The sequence below is a fragment of the Terrapene carolina genome, unplaced genomic scaffold (assembly GCF_002925995.2).
Source record: "Terrapene carolina triunguis isolate 2854851 unplaced genomic scaffold, T_m_triunguis-2.0 Scaffold230, whole genome shotgun sequence".
NCBI lineage: Eukaryota > Metazoa > Chordata > Testudines > Emydidae > Terrapene > Terrapene triunguis.
This window is the reverse complement of record NW_020664581.1, coordinates 2,149,406-2,167,794: the sequence shown is the minus strand read 5'-3', so window position 1 is coordinate 2,167,794 and position 18,389 is coordinate 2,149,406. Positions and strand designations below refer to the sequence as shown.

General features: G+C 53.1%; 1 protein-coding gene across 1 annotated transcript in view; it reads left to right on the top strand.

The window, feature by feature from the left end:
- SND1 (staphylococcal nuclease and tudor domain containing 1) overlaps positions 1-18,389 on the top strand; it is a 301,281-nt gene that overhangs the window by 209,653 nt on the left and 73,239 nt on the right. The window contains exon 14 of the mRNA XM_029912487.1: positions 5,245-5,317. Within this exon, the coding sequence (XP_029768347.1) occupies positions 5,245-5,317 (73 nt within the window). The remainder of the gene's footprint in view (positions 1-5,244; positions 5,318-18,389) is intronic.

Sequence of the window (18,389 nt, the reverse complement as noted above, 5' to 3'; positions counted from 1 at the left end):
CCTGTCCCAACACAGAGGGAAAAGCTTTTATTCCAACTACTTCATAATCCAAAAGAAAAAATGGCAGATGGAGACCTTTCCTCGATTTGGGGAACCTCAACAAGTTTGTCAAACTACAATGGTTCAAGATGGTCACGTTATCAACAGTAATTCCAGCACTGGAATGGGGAGACTGGCGCTTGGCCCTCGACCTCCAAGATGCATATTTCCACATCTCTATATACCCTTCACACAGGAGAGTCCTAAGATTTGTCCTGGGATTGGACCATTATCAATACAGAGTATTACCCTTTGGCTTTTCCACAGCACCCAGAGTTTTTTCCCCGAAGTCCTAGCAGTGGTGGCAGGGGCACCTCTGCAAACAAGGGTTTATAATATTCCCATACCTAGACGACTGACTAATAAAGGCCCTGTCCCGAGGCAACGCGCTCAAGGCCATAAGGACAATGAATCTTTCTCAACACTGGGCCTTGAAATAAAGAGGCAAAAATCAATACTGACACCGGTAATACAGCTGGAATTTATTGGGGCACAGTTAGACACAATAGAGGACAAAGCTGCCTTACCAATCCAAAAATTTGCCACGATAGACTAATTTCCAGCGTGAGAACCAGCCCACAGATCTCCGCCAGAACATGCCTGCAATTGCTCGGCCATATGGCAGCAACCACATTCATGATAAAACATGCCAGATTGCATATGCATTGCCTCCAGGGATGGCTTCGAACAGTTTTTCTGCCCCACAGACACAGCCTGAACAAATCTTTCTCGGTACTACTCAAGATCAAGGACTCATTAGACTGGTGGACAAAACCCCAGAACGTCTGCAGGGGGAGTTCCCTTCCTCCAACCTCCACCATCCTTGGTACTGATGACCAATGCCTCCCCCCCTCTTTTGGGGAGCACGTCTACAGAACCACACAGTACAGGGCAAGTGGTCCCCGTCAGAGTCCACGTTGCACATCAACCTTCTTGAATTATGTGCAATCCCATTTTCTACCAATAATCAGGAACAAGAATGTAACAGTAATGACGGACATCATTGCCTGTATGTTTTATATCAACAGATAAGGGGGAGCAAGGTGTCTCAATCCCTGTGCACCAAAGCCCTAAAATTGTGGAACTAGTGCATCCAACATGGCATCAAGATCTGACACCTACCTACCTGGTCACCAGACCACCACAGTGGACTCACTGTGAACTTAAGTGGGAGATACACAATATCCCTACAGACAATATTCAACTACTGGGGATGCCTGAACATAGATCTGTTTGCTGCACCCACTATTTTGCTCAAGAGCGGGTCTGGGTCACCAGTCCCTGGCGACGCCTTTCTTATCACATGGAATGCACCTCTCCTCTATGCCTTTCTACCTCTCCCCCTACTATTCAGGGTGCTTCACAGATACAAGTAGAGCAAGCTAGGGTCATTCTAATGTCCCCAACAGATATGGTACCTTATCTCTTGCACATGGCGGTTTGTCCTCCAATAACCCTACAGCCAAATCCACACCGCCTCTCTGAGTGCAGGCCAAATTCTCCACCCAAATCTGGAGATTCTCCACCTGAAGACATGGCTTCTTCATGGTTCCACGCTCCTGAGGTGACCTGTTCCGATGAGAGAAAAGGTATCCTTTTAAATAGTAAATGTTCAACCGCACGCCATCCTTATCTACACAAATGGAAAAGATTCCAGACTTGGTGCGACACCAAATGTGTTTCAGTGCTGAGTGCTCCTTTACCACTCATTCTGGACTACATCCTTCGACTCAAGACCAGGACTCTACTTGAGTTCCATTCGTGTACACCTGGCTGCCATCACTGCATTCCATTCTAAGATAGATCATTTGGTTTTTACCCACCTGATGACCCAAAAATATTCCTCAAGGGCCTTCAAAACTCGTACCCTGAAGTACGAGACCCCACCCCGCTTTGGGATCTGTCTCTCACCAGCTCCCTGTTTGAACCCCTGGCAACCTGTTCCTACATGCACCTATTCATGAAGACTGCCTTTCGCGTAGCCATCACATCCACCCGCTGGGCAGGTGAAATTGGTGCCCTCATGGCGTCTTCCCCCCCACAACCTTCTACAAGGATAAGGTCCCGTTACGACCCCTCCTGAAGTTCTTACCCAAGGTACCATCATCCTTTCACCTGAACCAAACCATCCACCTTCCATCCTTCTCCAAACCACATGGAAACCAGCGTGAGGCCGCGCTACGCACCCTAGGCATCGGCCTTCCACCTCGAAGGAACTAAATCGTTCAGTCACCACGTGTATTCCTCTCTGGGGCTGAAAGATCAAAGGGATCTGCCATACTGAAACAGAGACTTTCTAAATGGATCTCCGAGTGCATTCACCTTCCTACCAGCAACATAAACTATGGGCCTCACTGGGAATTTGAATGCATTCCACTCAACCGTTGTCCACTTCAATAGCCTTTCCAAAGGACGTGCTGATTATGGACATCTGTAAGGCAGACACCTGGGCATCAACAGAGACATTCATACAGCATTATGCGATCACCCACCACTCCCCATCAGATACCATATTAGAATGCACTGTCCTGTCCTCACTGATATGATTCCGACGCCCCAGCCTCCCAGCTAAGAGCACTGCTCTACAGTCGCCTAAAGTGGAGTGCCCGTATGGACACTACTGGAAGAGTGTTTACTCACCTGTGCAGTAACTGAGGTTCTTGGAGATGTTTCCCGCTATGGGTGCTCCACTACCCACCCTCCTCCCCTCTGCTTCAGGGTTCAAACATGGACTCGGCGGTAGAGCAGGATGGTTGGACCATACACCGTTGACTGCGTGAGGCGGGGAGGAGCGCATGTGCGGCCCAACGAACGCTGCTACCGAAGAGCTCTGATCCCAGTGGAGCACCCACAGGGGCATGCATCTCCAAGCACCTCCGCTACTGCACAGGGTGAGCTACCCCCTCCTCCTTTTCAGCAGTGCTGCCACTTAACCAGTTGTTCCTCATTTTATAGTTGTGGATTTGATTTTTCCTTCCTAAGGGCACGGTGGCAAGTCAAGGTGTGAATCTTGCCGGCTTGCCATGCAGTAATGTTCTGTGTGGACTCTGCCAGAGTACACTGCAAGTGACAGAGTAGCACTCCAGGACTCTGTGGTGTAGGTGCCCACCAGGGGGTGTTACTGCATGGTAAACTGGTGCGCTGTAGCTACACACCCTGGCTTGCCACAGTAACGGTGCCATGTAGATAAGCCATAAGTGAAGTACTTTGCACTTGTCTGTATTGGATTTCCTCTGACTGATTTCAGATCAGTTCCCCAATTTCTCAAGTTCGTTTTGAATTCTAATCCTGCCCTCCAAAGTGCTTGCAGCCCCTCCCTGTTTGGTGTCATCTGCGAATGTTATAAGCATTATCTCCACTCCATTATCCAAATCATTAATGAAAATACTGACTAGTCCCAGACCCTGGACTGACCCCTGTGGGACCCCACCAGATACATCCTCTGGCAGTGATAGCTACTCTTTGAGTACGTGCGTTCAACCAGTTGTGCACCCACCTTCTGGTAATTTCATCTAGACCACTTTTCCCTGGGTCGCTTATGAGAATGTCCTATAGGACAGTGTCAAAAGCCTTACATCAAGCTGTATCATGTCTACTGCTTCCCTCTCTTTCCCCTCCCTGCATCCACTAGGGTGGTTATGCTGTCAGAAAAGGAAATTAGATTGGTTTGACATGATTTATTCTTGACAAGTCTGCATTGGCTGTTACTTATCACCCTATTATCTTCCAGGCTTGTACAAATTGTTTGTTTAAATTTGCCTTCTGGTGTTCAAGCCTTCAGGGACTCATGTTTTCAAGCTTTTCTCTGGAACCACAAGGGCTAGCAGTTTCTTTGTGAGAATCTCACATGACTCCAGGAGTTGGGTCTTTACATAAAACCCCCAATATTGCAAGACTTGCAACACTGGTGGAGGTGGGGGGAACAACGTCGCCGCGCTGGAGCATTCGGACGCCGAAGCTTTTTCATTCAATATTTATAAGATCTAGAGCTGCAACTTGCCTTAAGTCCATTTTTAATACATCACACAGCCCACAGTTGAGCTAAGGGACTCGCTACAGGAGGGAGTCGGATAGCATCTGGGCTTTAAGGAAAAGGAGCGGCCTGGATGAATCTGCCCATTTAATAACCCTGTAGCTCTGCAGGCTCCAAGGTCGGCTGTATCTCCTGCTTCCGGGTGAAAGCTGGTGTGCAGAGGAATCTCTTCCCTGCCCCCAATAATTGGCTACGTTGCAGTGTCCTATGCTGGCTGCTGTCACAAGCAGGAGACTGGCCTGGGACCCTTATTATTTGATTTGTTGTTGTTTTGCATTAGTGGCTAGGAGCCCCAGTCATGGAGCAGCACCCCGTTGTGCTAGGTGCAGCACGGACACATGACCAGTGGCTTGTTCTGGCACGGCTCGGGACTGGATATTGCGGTCGTAGGTTTCACAGATGCCTACCCCAGCAGGGTCAGAAGGAGGCGATTACTTACATTTTAGATGTGGGCCTCACATTCCTTTTGAATTGTGGGCAAAGCTCCCTTCCCCATAGATGAAATCTGCTAGCTAGAGCTCGGAGCGAGTACGGTGGCAAGGTGGCAGGATACCAGAGCTGAGGGAGAGAGGAAGAGTGCTGCCCAGGCTGGACTGAGATGATCGGTCGTGGCAATTCTTCTTTTCCTGTTAATATGCTCTAATAGTTATGGCTTCAGATGGAATTGAAAATGGGGCTTCATGTCAGTTCTGTAGCATTTGCTAATTTTTGTGGCTGTTAAATGACTTCCTTGTCCAGTGTTGCTTCATTCAGGCTACTTATCTTCTCTTCTTTTTCTCTTTTACCTGGGAGGAACGCATTTCCATTAGAATTGGAGCGCTGGCTGCGTAGTTTGCATTTAAAATATTTCATGTGATTAAGCGCTGAAAGAAACATTTATTACTTTTGATTCTCCCCGGCGTGCTCTTCCTGTTGATTCCTTCCCTTGTGCGGGGAACAAAGGCATTTAATTTGGTAACATCTACAAATGTTCTCTCTGATCAGGTACATGCGTAGCTCAGGTGAGCAGCTGAATACCAGTAATTGGGATTAGCAGGCTAACGAGCGCGTCTGGGCTCCCCTCGCGCACGGTGCCGAGCTGTCGGTGCCATCCGGCGTACGCAGTGCAGATGGCACAGCTCGCTTTGCTTTCCCACGCTGATTATATTTTGTGTTTGTTTTCCCTCCAACAGGGCTATCAAGAATGGCAAAGGATTGCACAGCAAGAAAGAGGTGCCAATACACCGGGTGGCCGATATCTCTGGGGTAAGGATCCGCATGGTTCTGCCCATGCAGCGTGGCATTATTATTAGTTGTATTGTATTGTGGTAGAGCCTAGGGATCCCGATAAGGGGTTGAGAGCTCACAACCTCGTAAGGTGCAGCGACATGTGGGTATAGCAGACAGTGGTGGGGATGCCAAGGAGCAGTGAGATGACTGGAGACAGCGTGTCAGGCTGTGGTCTCCACACCGAGCTCTCTGCTGGGCCGTGAATCCGCATGTTTGCTGCTGCTTTATTGTTGGAGGGCTAGCTCAGACTTCCTCAGGGTGCCGCAGCTTCTGGGCCTCTGGCTCTTTCCCATCATGCTCCGGTGCAGAAGGTGAGTTCCGACAGCACTTGTGGTGCAGCCCCAGTAGGGGGCTACAGGCGAGATTGATGATTATCGTTTAAATGGAAAGAGCCCTCGGATTTAAACACAATTTGCCCTTTTCAATTCCCTTGTGTGTTGCAAGCGCCTTTTTTCCAATTTGCCGGTGCACTCAGCTCCGCTCTTTGCCCTGCAGCCGGCGCGCCGAGGTGGGAGGGGGAGGTGTTGGAACGCGAGCAGCGGCACTGAAAGGTTTGAGGCCTAGAGAAAGGAAACGGGCTTTCCTTGGGGCTTTCTTTGTTCGGTGGCACAATCGGAGCGCTCGCCTCGTGCTGTCCTTGGGCTGGAATTGCTCGGAGCGCTTGCGGCCTGGAAAGGGGAAAGAGAAGGCAAATAGGATAAGCGCACGTAACCCGGCACGTTGCTGCTGCCGCACTGGGGACTGTTAGGCGAAGCAGTCGATGTGGAAATAGGCCCTGCATTGTCACAGGGCTGCTAGCCAAGGAAAGCCCTGTGCGCCGTAGCCGTACTTCTGACACCACACAAAGATGTCTCGGGAGCCCACTGGTACAGTTCCTCACTTGGCCAGCGGGGGCGCTGTTGTGTGGCGGGAGCCGATTCCTTTCTCCCAGGAGCCAGAGCACAGTGTTGTCTGTGGCATTGCTATCCTGGGGGCGTAGCAGTGCCGCCGCCGGGCTGGCTGTCCATTGGAGACTGGCGTGGACTCAGCCTGCGTTGGGGCATCCTGGGGTAGCTATGCAGCTGGCTAAAGCAAAGTGATTCTCAGCGGTCCTTTGTACTGACGCACCGGCTCAGGAACCTGAAGTCGCTGGTGGTTGTGTCATTGGCCCCGTGTTGATAAACCAGCCCAATTCCTGTCTCAGTTCTACAGAGCAGTCCCTGCAGGCCGTGTGCCTAGCCCGTAATAACTCAGGGCAGCTGGGCAGGGCCCCCGAGGGGCTGCCATGGTTGAGTTTAAACGCCATGTCACTGAAATCCCAGGGCCTGGCCTTGAAAGGGGGGTCCCTTTAATATCATGGCCGAGGGCTCCAAGGTATGTTAATCCCATTAAAGTCGGATCCTTCAGGGGTGCAGCCTAGGCCATATCCCTTTAGATCAAAGTCTTCTCCGTGCAGCCTGCCCCTGGCTGTAGAGCCCCCTACCTGCCCCCTCGCCAAGGCAGAGAGGGAGGGGGCGTTCAGTCCAAGTGTAGGGCTGCATACAGGAGGGGAGTCGGGGACCTGGATAAGAACCTACGTGGAGCCGATGTGGACAGAAGGGCCTGGTCCAAAATCCATAGGGCCCTCTTGGGGGGGGGTGTGTGTGGACAGCATGGCCCTGTGCAGCCTGCTCTGGGTCTCGTTCGTTATTGAGCAGAGGCGTCCCACAGCTGCCTGTGCTGGATGGCTGCTGCGCTTTGACGGTTTAAAAAATACATGTTGGTTAACTTGTCCACAGGAGCAACATCCATTTAAAATCCTGAGTAAAACCCGCGACATAAGGCGAGGCCAACGTTTCAGTCGCGAGAGCTGCCGAGTTTGACCTTGTCTGCCAGGATCACAAAGGGCTCTCTTTAAAATGCTGAACTCTTGTTTGCTGCCTCCCAAGCAGGGAGATTTAGTGGCTTTCCTTCCCTTCGTGCACGTGTGGGTGCGCTCTCTCCATGGCTGGGGGTCCTTGTGCAGTCAGTGCAAGGCTTAAGGCCCCCTCCTCGCACCAAACTCCCGTGCTTGTGACGGTGGAGAGGACTCTCAGGAGCGCCTGTAACTTAATAGGTAAAACATGCAGCCGCTTCGCAGCGGATAAAAGATGGGGCCCCACAAATAAAGTGGGGGTCATACATCACCGCGTTATGACGCTTTGTTAATCTTTTTAAATCTTTAATAGTTTTTCTTAAATTGATCCCGCTCTTAGTTAGCTGAATGTCAGCAGTTGCACGGCGTGATGAATGTTAGTGTGTGCCGAGCTGACAGCGTGTGCTCTGCTGCTGCCAAAATAATGTAATGTGAATTAGCATCTGCGCTGTCCTCTGGCGGCATGGGCATGCGCCCTGCATAGCCGCACGCCCCCAAAATGATATCACAGCCTGAGAGGTCGCCTGCGGTGTCCCAGCTAACGCACCCTCTCCTTTGGCCAGTGCAGGAGTATTCCCTGCCATGTGCACCCGGCTTACCCAGCCTGCAGCTGCAGGGCACTTGCCACTTCCGCTCCCAGCGCAGAAGGTAGCACAAGACATTGGGGGCGTTTCCCGTTAGCGGGTGTGGAGAACTTCTTCCAGCCCCTCGCCATGCAGGATTCTTGCCAACATGAGCAGAATTGGGGTGATGCAAGGGGAGGCGTTGTGGAGGGGTGCCGGGGCACCCGTGTGCTGGTTTGGTTTTGCAGCGTTAAAGCAAGTGTGCAGTTGTGTTTTCAGTCTGTTTGCCCCTTCCCCTCCCCCTCTTGGGGGTAATTCTCAAGCAATCAAACGTGGCACTTGGAACAAATAGCTCCCTTCTCGGGCAGGCTACCCCGGGAAACTGGCCTCCCAACAGGCCCTGTGTGATAACGCTAGGTTAGCCTGCTGCGCCATCCGCTGCAGTGTTATGTAACAGGGCCCGTCTCTGGTGCGGAAACAGGCAGGAGGGTCACACGAAGTGTGGTGTTCTCCTCGGCGGCACTGTCTGCCTCGCTCTGCATCTCTTGCGCTGATGCCCACGTGTGGCACTTAAACCCCCTCTCACGCTAATTTGCTTGCAAGAAATTGCCAGTTCCACACTCCAGTTGAGGTCACCTAAAACCTCCCTGTTCTGTTTCTCGTCCACATAAGATTCCTACGTGATGCTGAAGGGGGTGTTTGTGTGCTGTTAGTGGCTCTCCCTTCAGCGGGGGCTAGAAATACCCCACGAGGGGTTTTACGCTGTCCTGTTGGAGCGCGGTGTGTGGCATGTTTTGCAGATAATCTCATTATTCTGAGTTGTACAGGTTGTCGGAGCTGTCTCAGTGAAACGGGCCGTGGCCTGAAGAGGCTGCTAGCACCCGCAGAGCAAAGCCCAGTCAGACCTCTCACCTCCCCGCTCCCCCATTTCCAGCACCCTAGCAGGAGGTGCTGATTAAGATGGTGCCTGGTGTCTAATTGCTGCCATGAGTAAATAGCCCGTCCGCCCGCTAGCGCTGCCTTTTCATCTGGGATTATTTCAAGGGAAGCTACTTGCTGGTGGCGCTGTCCTGGGCGGGTCTGCGGTTGCTGCTGGAATATCTGCATCACCATCCGGCTACCTTAGATTGGGGCTTTTCTCTGCCAGTCCAGCGCCTGCCTTCCACACGAGGTGGGGAGGGGCAGGGCTGGGCAGAGGTGGCGGAGCAGGAGGAGCAGCAGCGTTGCTTTGTGCGGTGCCCGTGCCCAATGCTCTTTCCATGCTAGCTTGGCTATGGCTCCGTTCCCCCGGCCGCCTGCAGCGCTGCCCTCCGTTTCTCTTGCAGCGTCGGCCCTGCAGATGCGCAGCGTAGAGCAGGCAGTGCGGGCCCACGCTGCTGGAGCTCCACCTTGCTCTGGCAACACAAACGAATGAATTACGGCCTTGGGGAGAGGAGGGCCCTGCTCATTAGCACAGGGACGCGGTTGGCTCCAGATCCATTCCCTTCTCTCCCCTGCTTTGCTTGCGACATTCAAGTCGCTGTCCTGTTGGCTGGGAGCCCCAGTGCCGGTCCGTGTGGTGCTAACAAGGGAGCCGCGGTGCTGGGGTTAGAGAAGCGGGGCCGTGCTTTCCCTCAGGCTGGTGACCTTGGAGTCTCCTGCCGCCCTTGAGCTCTCCTCTGCCCCTGCCATTGCTACGTTCTGAGAGCCACCTGCTGTCACCCCCACGTCGCAGGCATTGGCTGGGGCTGAGTCACTCCTGCATCTGCTCCCTCCCCCAGGTGACTTGGCTCCCCACTCCAGCCCATGCGGAGTGCTGCAGCCACCCCGCCCGGGCACGCGCCATCCCTTCACCCTCGTACCAGGGGCCCTGCTGCCTGGGCCTGCGTCTCCCAGCACCCCGTGCCGCCAGTCCCACCTGTGCCATTGCTGACGGGGTGGGGGTGGCATTTTGCACTCATGGCTGCAGATGCCTGCACAGGGCCGGGGCTCTCTGGTCTTCAGTGGCCATCTACCGCCCTGATCTCAGCTCCTGCCACCGCTATCGTGCGTAGTCCTCCCACATGGCGGGGCAGACAATCCCACACTGCTTCCCTCTTCCAGCCCTGCCGCAGCCCATCTTATACCACGTTATCGACCCTGTACCACCCGCAACGCCACCCTTGATGCCTCCTTTGCATCTCCCGTCTCTTCCAGCTTGGGCTCTGACCCCCCCCCCCACCCCGCACCCCATGCCCCCAGCTTCAGAGCCTGAGCCCGAATGGCCATACAGCTGTTTTTAGCACCATAGTACAGGCCCCGGGAGCCCAAGTCCTGGGCTCTGTGGGTTTCTGTTTGCCGTGGAGACAGACCTCAGGGCATCTTGGCTCAACTGTGCCTGGTTCATGGGGGAAGGGCCTGTCGTGCCCAGCTTGCTGGCACTCGATGAGCCCTCCTGGTTCTAGGCCGTACTCTGACACCTTCGTCAGTGACCTGGGAGAAAACATCAGATCAGCACTGATGAAGTTTGCAGTCGACAGGCACGCTGGGGAAGTGGTAAAGAATGAAGAGGCCAGGTCACTGATACCAAGCGATCCAGCTCGCTCTGTAAGCTGGGTGCAAGCAAATCGTTAACCCGGCTAAATGTCAAGGTATCCATCTGGGCACAAAGCGTGCGGGCCATAGGTACAGGACAGGGGATTCTAGCCTGGGAAGCAGGGACTCTAAAAGAGTTGGGGCTCATGATGGATAATCAGCTGAACATGAGCATTCAGTGTGATGCTGTGGCCAAAAGGGCTGATGTGATCCCGGGAGGCATGAACAGGGGAATCTCGAGTAGGAGCAGAGTGGTTATTTTACCTCTGTACTTGGTGGTGATGTGACCGATGTTGGGATCCTGTGTCCAGAATTTAAGGATGTTGATACATGGAGCAGGTTCAGAGACGAGCCACAAGAATGATTAAAGGATTAGAAAACCTGCCTGAGCGTGACAGACTCAAGGAGCTCGATCTGTTTAGCTTAGCAAGGAAAAGGCGTTGGTGTGACCTGGCCACAGTCTGTAGGTATCTACGTGGGGAACAGAAGTTTGGTAGCACAGAGCTCCTCAGTTTTGCAGAGCACAATTCAGCGGCTAGAAGCTGAAGCTAGACTTTCTCAGACTGGAAATAAGGCGCAGTTTTTTGTCAACGAAGATAACTCCTCTTTGGAACAGCTGACGTAGGGTCGTGCTGGATTCTCCATTACTGGTAATGTTTAGATCAAGATTGGGTGGCTTTGTGTAAATTCTGCTCTAGGGATTACTGTGGGGCAGGTCTCTGGCCTGTGCTGTACAGGAGGTCAGAAGAGATGATCACAGTGGTTCCTTCTAGCCTCGGGATCTATGAATCCAGCTCTCCTGGGTGCTAGGCAGGGGACTTTGCCCAGGAGACCAGCTTTCTTCTCACCACTGAGTTCCCCTCTCCCAGTGGCTCACACCCGGCATTGTCCTTGCTGAGCTTTGTACACTCTCCTTTGGGAGCTTGCTTTCCAGGAGCCCTGCCCCTCAGCACCCCGCTCACCTCCGAGCCGGAGAGGCCCCAGTTACACACGGGCAGTTCCTCGTTCTAAAGCAGAAGGCGCTCCATGCAAGGAGCCTCTCCTTTCACAGGACGACGATATGCCACATTTAAACTCGACCTCAGGAAATGCAGAAAGTGTTAATATTCGCTCACCCGCACTCTGTCACGGGCCCAGCTCTCCTGCGTGGGACTATTGTCAGCTATTCGTTGTAGGCCCGCTTTGACCAGAGTCCTTGGACATGCTGTGGGAACATGACCGAGCATTTCAAGAGAAGAGAGCAGCAGAAGTACTGCATCCGTTAAATAAGCAAAGGACTCATTAATGAAGCTTTAACTGTTGCATGACGATAGAATTGCTTTTAAAAAAGTACGTCACTACGTCGCTGGGTTCTAATGGTGCTATCATAAGGAGTATGTGGGGGATATGTGCTGTACAAAAGAAGTGCCAGGGAGCAGGAAAACTTGCCCTCTTATCACCCCAGGAAAGTTAAAAATGTGGTACAAGAGAGGTGGTGCCAGTCGGTGCCGAGTAAGGAAATTAACCAGGCTTCAGGACCAGGAAGTTGAATGTAAAAGCACTGCACCCCATACGGTGTGGAAGGAGTTGTTTTTCCCTCCTCAAATACTGCTGTAAGACAATGCAAGGCCTGGGAAGCCCCAGACCTGCACCTGAGGGACACTAACTTGTGCAGGTGTCATGTCTTAGAGCGGCCAGCATGTGGGTTCGCTCTGGGGATCAGTCTCCAAATTGCACCGTGCAGTTGAGAGGCTGGGGCATTAAGGAAAAACTGCCCAGGCTGGTGATGACAAGTGTTGTGTGGCAGCCGAAGAAGCCCACTTCTGGGGTGGAGCAGGGAATGTGATTTGAATAGGTCTGTGTTCTGTTTCACACCCACATTTCCTGTGGTGATAAATGGAAAGATGTGTATATTTTGTACCCGTTTTTTCATAATGGCATTAAAGCATCCTTAGATGATTTTCCCTTTGCTTTTCTTTTAAAGGCAGAGCAAGCTTGTAATGTGGGGTTATAGTCTGGTGGGCTATGCCGTAGGAGACCAGCTGGTACCCTCGGGTTTGTATTCTGAGTCTAGGATTAATGGTGATTCAAATGATTACAGCTCTTGTGGTCTTGCAAGTGTGTTCCTGGGTAGTGAACTTAAAAGGAAAGCACAGAAAGACGGGGATATAGATAGTGCAAATGAAACGTCTGCTAACATAAAAAGCAGTGGAATGAAGGCCTGGCTTGACATGAGTAATGGGACATGGGGGAGGCCTCATTTCTTGGGACCCAGGATTGGGAGGTGAATGGAAACGGAATGTCTGTCCTAGCTAAGATGAGGGGGACCCCCAGGGAACCATTGACAATGGACAAGAGAACAATGGGCAGGATAAGCCAGGAACGAGAAACACACCAAGGAGGAAGTCATGCGTGGACAGAGCCTGCTGTACAGCGATCGGTTCCTACACAGTGACCACGTGTGGTGCAATGGCCAGTCAGTGCAGCGAGCTGTGTGAATGTGGCGAAAGGCAGAGGTTTGCTGTGTAACTCTGGATGTGCGGTACGCCCTGGCCTCACCCCCTGCATTGAGTCTGAGCAACTCAGCGGAGCTTTGCTGCCTGCCAGATACAGGCACCTGCGTGACGAGACTGGAGTCGACGTGAGTTCTCGGGGAACGGCGTGGACTAGGCCTCGGGAACCCCAACCCTACTTAGCCTATTAAATATCATCCAGAACATCTGCAGTGCGTGTGAGCTGGGGTCCTCTTCTCGGAGTGCTGTAGCAGGACTGAACGAACGCACCAGTGGGACTGCATGAGAACGTGGGAACTTGGTGTCCTGACGCTGGAGCTTTGCCACTGGTCTAACCGGCTTTGTGTGTTTGGCAACGTTGGGCACAGTTCTGTGGCCCTGGAATTGTGTTGGCATTGGCACCGTGGTGTTGTTGCTGGAAGTGCAAGGAGATTGGGCCATGTGGGCCTTCTGCACTGTTCCTAGAGTCACTTAGGGCTTGGCTGAATCAGACACATCTCAGCTGCTTGAGATGAACATATGGTGTCGATGTCCATGTATTTGCGTGTGTCATAAGAATGAAAGAACGGCCATATCAGGACAAACAATGGCCCAGTGTCCTGTCTTCCAACAGTGGCCAGTGCCAGGTGCTTCAGCGGGAATGAAGAGAACAGGGCGATTATTAGGGTGACCAATCGTCCCATTTTTAAAGGAACAGTCCTGTATTTCAGCCCTCCTGCAGGTGTCCTGACTTTTTCTTAAACGGGCAAATTGTCCCGTATTTTCTCTCTCTCCCTGCCTGGTGAGTCCTGCTGCCGGCCGGGTCCCTGCTCGCCAGCGGTGAGTGTGGGGGTCCAGTGGCCGACAATGGGGGTGGGTGTGCAAGGCTAGTGGCAGGGCCAAGCTGCAGCGTGCGGAGCCGGCCACTCCCCTGCTGGTCCATTAGTGCAGCCCCTGCTGCGTGCCGGGTCTCGGCCAGCAGGGCCCCGTCCCCCATCCTGTTTCTGGCCGGCACTGGCTGCACTGGCCACATTCCGATGTGAACCTTGGCAGAAATCTGGGGGAGGGCATGTGACTTTATGTGCCTCCCCCATGTGTTGCCTTGGGAAGATGCGGCACCAGATACTAGGAGAGATGGGTCCAACCCAGGGGCCCAGCCAGGCGCAGAGGGTGCTGGGCAGGAGGGGTTGGGTCGGGGTCTCTCTCCTTCCCACTCCCCCCCCACCCCGTGTGAGAGGTGTATGGGACTGTGTCTCACCTCTCCCCGGGTGAACCCTAAAGCCTGAAAGATCAGAAGGTAAATAAAAAGAATCCAACTCTGCAGTGTTTCTTTTTAATCGGGGCTCAGTTAATTTGCACTGCATAGTTCTGATTGCCATTGAACTCGCTTGAATACGAGTCATTTTACCAGGTGTCCCGTATTCAGCAGAGGGAAATACGGTCACCCTTGCAATTATCGAGTGATCCATCCCCTGTTGTCCAGTCCCAGCTTCTGGCAGTCAGAGGCTTAGGGACACCCAGAGCACGGAGTTGCATCCCTGACCAGCTTGGCTAATAGCCATTGATGGACCCGATCCTGCAGGTGCTCAATTAACCCAGTTGTTGTAATGGCACACTCACAAACTTGATGTGAATTTGCACAGCCAAGCTCCTGAAAGTCAGATCGCGAATGCCTCTGAATTGGCCTGAAGGTTTTCCGAGCCCCGTTCCCAGCGAGCCCTTGGGGAGATCCTGGCACGGCTGCCTGCGAGCTGACCTGTCTCTGGCTTTGCCACTGACTCCTAGGGGAAGGCTGCAGGAGGCCTCTCTGGGATTCCGAGCAGTGCCCAGTCTTCTGCTGCTCAGTCCTTCTGCACTCTCATTTTTACTGCGGACAGTGGGCTGGTGGTTGTGTCCGGATTCACTCACCTGAACACCCAGCCCCGGGAGTCTGAGACCACAGGAGCCAAGCAGTGCCCAGAGTAGCCTGAACTCTGCACCAGCCATCCTGTCTGGAGGCAGGTCCCCCGGCGATATTAGCCGGCAGAGAGGAGTAAATAAATAAACCAGCAGCAGAACAGACTAGAAATAGAACAATCCAAGTTTTCCAGGAGGCGGCAGCTGCTTGTCAAACAATTGCTGCCGCCTTTAAACACAAAATTAAACATTTGCTCCTTATTATTGTACCTGACTTGTGTTTTGGGGGCTTCGCTCCTGTCAGTGAGCCCAACGCTGCTCCGGCTAGGGGCAGCCGATTGAATCCTTGGCTCGCGCCAGCGGGTCTGGGCTTAGACTGAGCCTGTTGTCACCTGACCCCGCTCAGATGAGCACATGACGGCGCTGTGCACCTGAGCATTCCTCACTGCCCCCTTGACAACACCACTTAGCAGCTCCAAATTAGACTTCTGCTCGTTAAACGCAGCCGTTGGGAATAGGAAAGTTTTCCAGCCTGTTAGTGCTGCTGCATCTGAAGTGTCCCTCTTCTTCCCTCATCCGTCTGGGCTTCACACCAGCCGGCTCTGCTGTGGGGAAGACGGGCTAGCTGCTGTTTTCTTCTAGCTGGCTGGCGTTCTGGTTCCATCCCCCTCGCTCAGGAGAGGGACGGAAGCACCGTCCCTCAGCTCTGGAGTAATTTACTAAATAATTTAAATCGTGTAAGACAAATCTGTGTTCGCTCACTTCTCCCGTTAAGCACTGTGCAGCCCATTCCAGGGCAGAGAGCAGTCTCCTGTAAGCCCAGGCACTGAAAACCTCCTGTCCTTGCCAAAAGTCCTTGCATAATTTTGCATAATTGGCAGCGTTTCGCATAAAAGGGGAGTTGTGATTATATTTTTCTTCACTGTATTTATGCATAATTTCCCTTCAGATCAGAGATAATTAACCACTGGGAATGTTAACATGCTAGTAATGGGAGATGGCATGATGCTGGCCTGGCGGTGAGCAGGGAGGGGGCTGGCCAGCTGGGAGGTAGCGGCTTGCTCTCTGTGGATGCTGTAGATGCAACTGGAAGTCTGGATAGTGGAATGCCGTGTGTCTGCGGCTGTCTGCTCCCAGCACGGTAATTGGTAGGGAATGGAGAGGGTGCTTGTTCCTGCCCTGCTCAGGCACTTGCGCTGAAATTTCCCTCAGTGCTACAGTGAAGGCTGGTTCTGGGCCAGCTGGAAAGGTGGAATAACTAGCCAGATTCCTGTCTTGGTGCCCCCACCCCCAAGCAGCCGCGCAGTGTGCAGCTCTGCTTTGAGTTACTCTTTCCTCCCTCCAGTAGACCCATCCATCCCTTGCCCTCGGCTGGTCAAATATGTCATCCTGGGGGCTCTGTGCGTTCCAGGTGCATTTAACTCCGGAAGCCCTGCTGTTTGTCCAGGAAAGAAGAATGGTCCAGTGGTTAGGGGGTTAGCCTGTGACTCGGGAGAACTGCTCTGCCCCAGACTTTGGGCAAGTCACATGGCTTCTCGGTTCCCAGCTGTCCAGTGGGGATAACACACGACCTTGTTTCAGGGGACTACTGCAATAACGGGCCATGTAAATGGATCTAGACAGAGGTGAGCAGCTTGCTAGGCCAGGCGAGGGGCCGACAGATCAGTGCAGGGTCAGCAGTGCGAGAGGTGGGGAGGAGAGACGGGGGCATCTGGGTGTTGATGTGGGGACGTACTGAACCCACCGCTGTGATGCTGCACACAATCTAGCCGGCCAGGGGTGCAATCAGCGTAGGAAAGCAGAGACTCCCGCCCTGCGAGGGATCGTGTACCTTGCCAAGGAGTGTGGGGGGGGTTCCAGGAGGAATGATTTCATGGTCCTAGAGGTGGATGGTAAGGCTGGCAGGGACCATTCTGAGCATCCAGTGTGACCACCTCCATCGCACAGACCAGAGAGCCTTGCCGCAGGAACTCCTCAATGAACTGGCGTCTTTTATAAAGAGACGCACACTCTATAGGTGCTTGAGAATCCTCAGGGTCCAATGGCTAATTCCCCTCCAGGCTAAGAATTTACACCTTATTTTCAGGATGGTTGTCTAGGGACAACTTCCAGCCATTGGCTCCCGAACCTTTGTCTGCTGGATAGAAGAGCCTTCTGCTATCCTCTTTTTCCCCAGGCAGGTCCTTTGGGGTCACCTCTCCTCTGAACCGTCTCTTGGAGAAACTCAGTAGGTCAGGAGCTGATGGAGCCAGCAGTACACACGGCGGGATAGATTCACTCCTGCAGAGCCTTCGGTGCTAGTGCTCGAGCATTCAAACGAAACACCGGCTTCGCCTGAGCAGCTCGTCGCACTCTGAAGGAGAGGGATAGCCCCGGGCCTTTCCCGGGGGTCCAGTCTGCAGTCAGCACGGACTGCGAGGGTTCGAAGGGTTAACGCTGGAACCTGCCTTCTCCCAGGCCCATCCTGTCATGGTGAGGTTCTAGCAACAGCCCTAGCAGGGCCAAGACTTGTTCCTCCCGGCGCTCTGTGCTAGTGGCAAGGTCCCATTACTAAATCGGCTAGCGGGGGGTCGGGGGGGACTGTTGAGGCTGGTAACCGAATGCAGAAGTAGGCTGCTGTCAGCCCGCGAGACTAGGCTGCCTCTCCTGTCCACAGGCAGGTAGCAAGGGAGCCTTGCGTGATTGCAAGCAACTGGCTGGTGGCTGGGACACAGCTTGTGGTGGCCCAAGTACATCAGCTGCAGCCCAGGAGCTGTGCTGCCTGGACGTCACATCCCAGAATGGAGGGTCTGGATTTCCTGGGTCCTGAAGGCAGATGCTGGGTGCCTTTTGGGTGGGGAGAACAATGAAGAACCCACGATGTCTGGAGAATCCTGCGAGCAGCTCCCAGTCCCAGCAGTGCACTTGCTTCGGTCGCGCTGTCACGAATCCTAGAAATGGGGGGCTGGAGGGGACCTGGAGGGGTCACCTAGTCCAGCCCCCTGCGCGGAGGCAGCACCATGTAACCCTAGACCAGCCCTGACGGGGTTTGTCCAGCCTGTTCTTAAACCCTCCAGTGACAGGGATTCCACAACCTCCCTTGGGAGCCTGCTCCAGGGCTTAACTACCCAGAGTTTCTCCTAATATCGAACCTAAATCTCCCTTGCTGCAGATTAAGCCCATTACTTCTAGTCCTACCAGCAGTGGACCCAGAGATCCCTGTCCTTTTTATAACTGGCTGTAACATGTGAAGACTGTTACCAGGTTCCCTCAGTCTTTTCTCAAGACTAACCATGCCCAGTTTTTTTAACCTCGCCTTATAGGTCAGGTTTTCTAAACCTTTGATCATTTTTGCTGCTCTCCTCTGGACTCTCTCCAATTTGTCCCCATCTTTCCTAAAGTGTTTCACGCAGAACGGGACACGGTATCCAGCTGAGGCCTCACCAGTGCTGAGCAGAGTGGGACAGTTACCTCCTGTGTCTGACATACGACAGTCCTGTCAACACCCCCAGAAGGAGACCAGCCTTTTTTGCAACTGCATCACATTGTTGACTCGCATTGAATTTGTGATCCACTGGAACCCCCAGCTCCTTTCCAGCAGTGCTGCCCCCTAGCCAGTCAGGCCCCAGTTTGGAGTTGTGCATTTGAGTTTTCCTTCCGAAGGGTAATACTTTGCATCTGTCCTTACTGAATTTCCTCTTGTTGATTTCAGA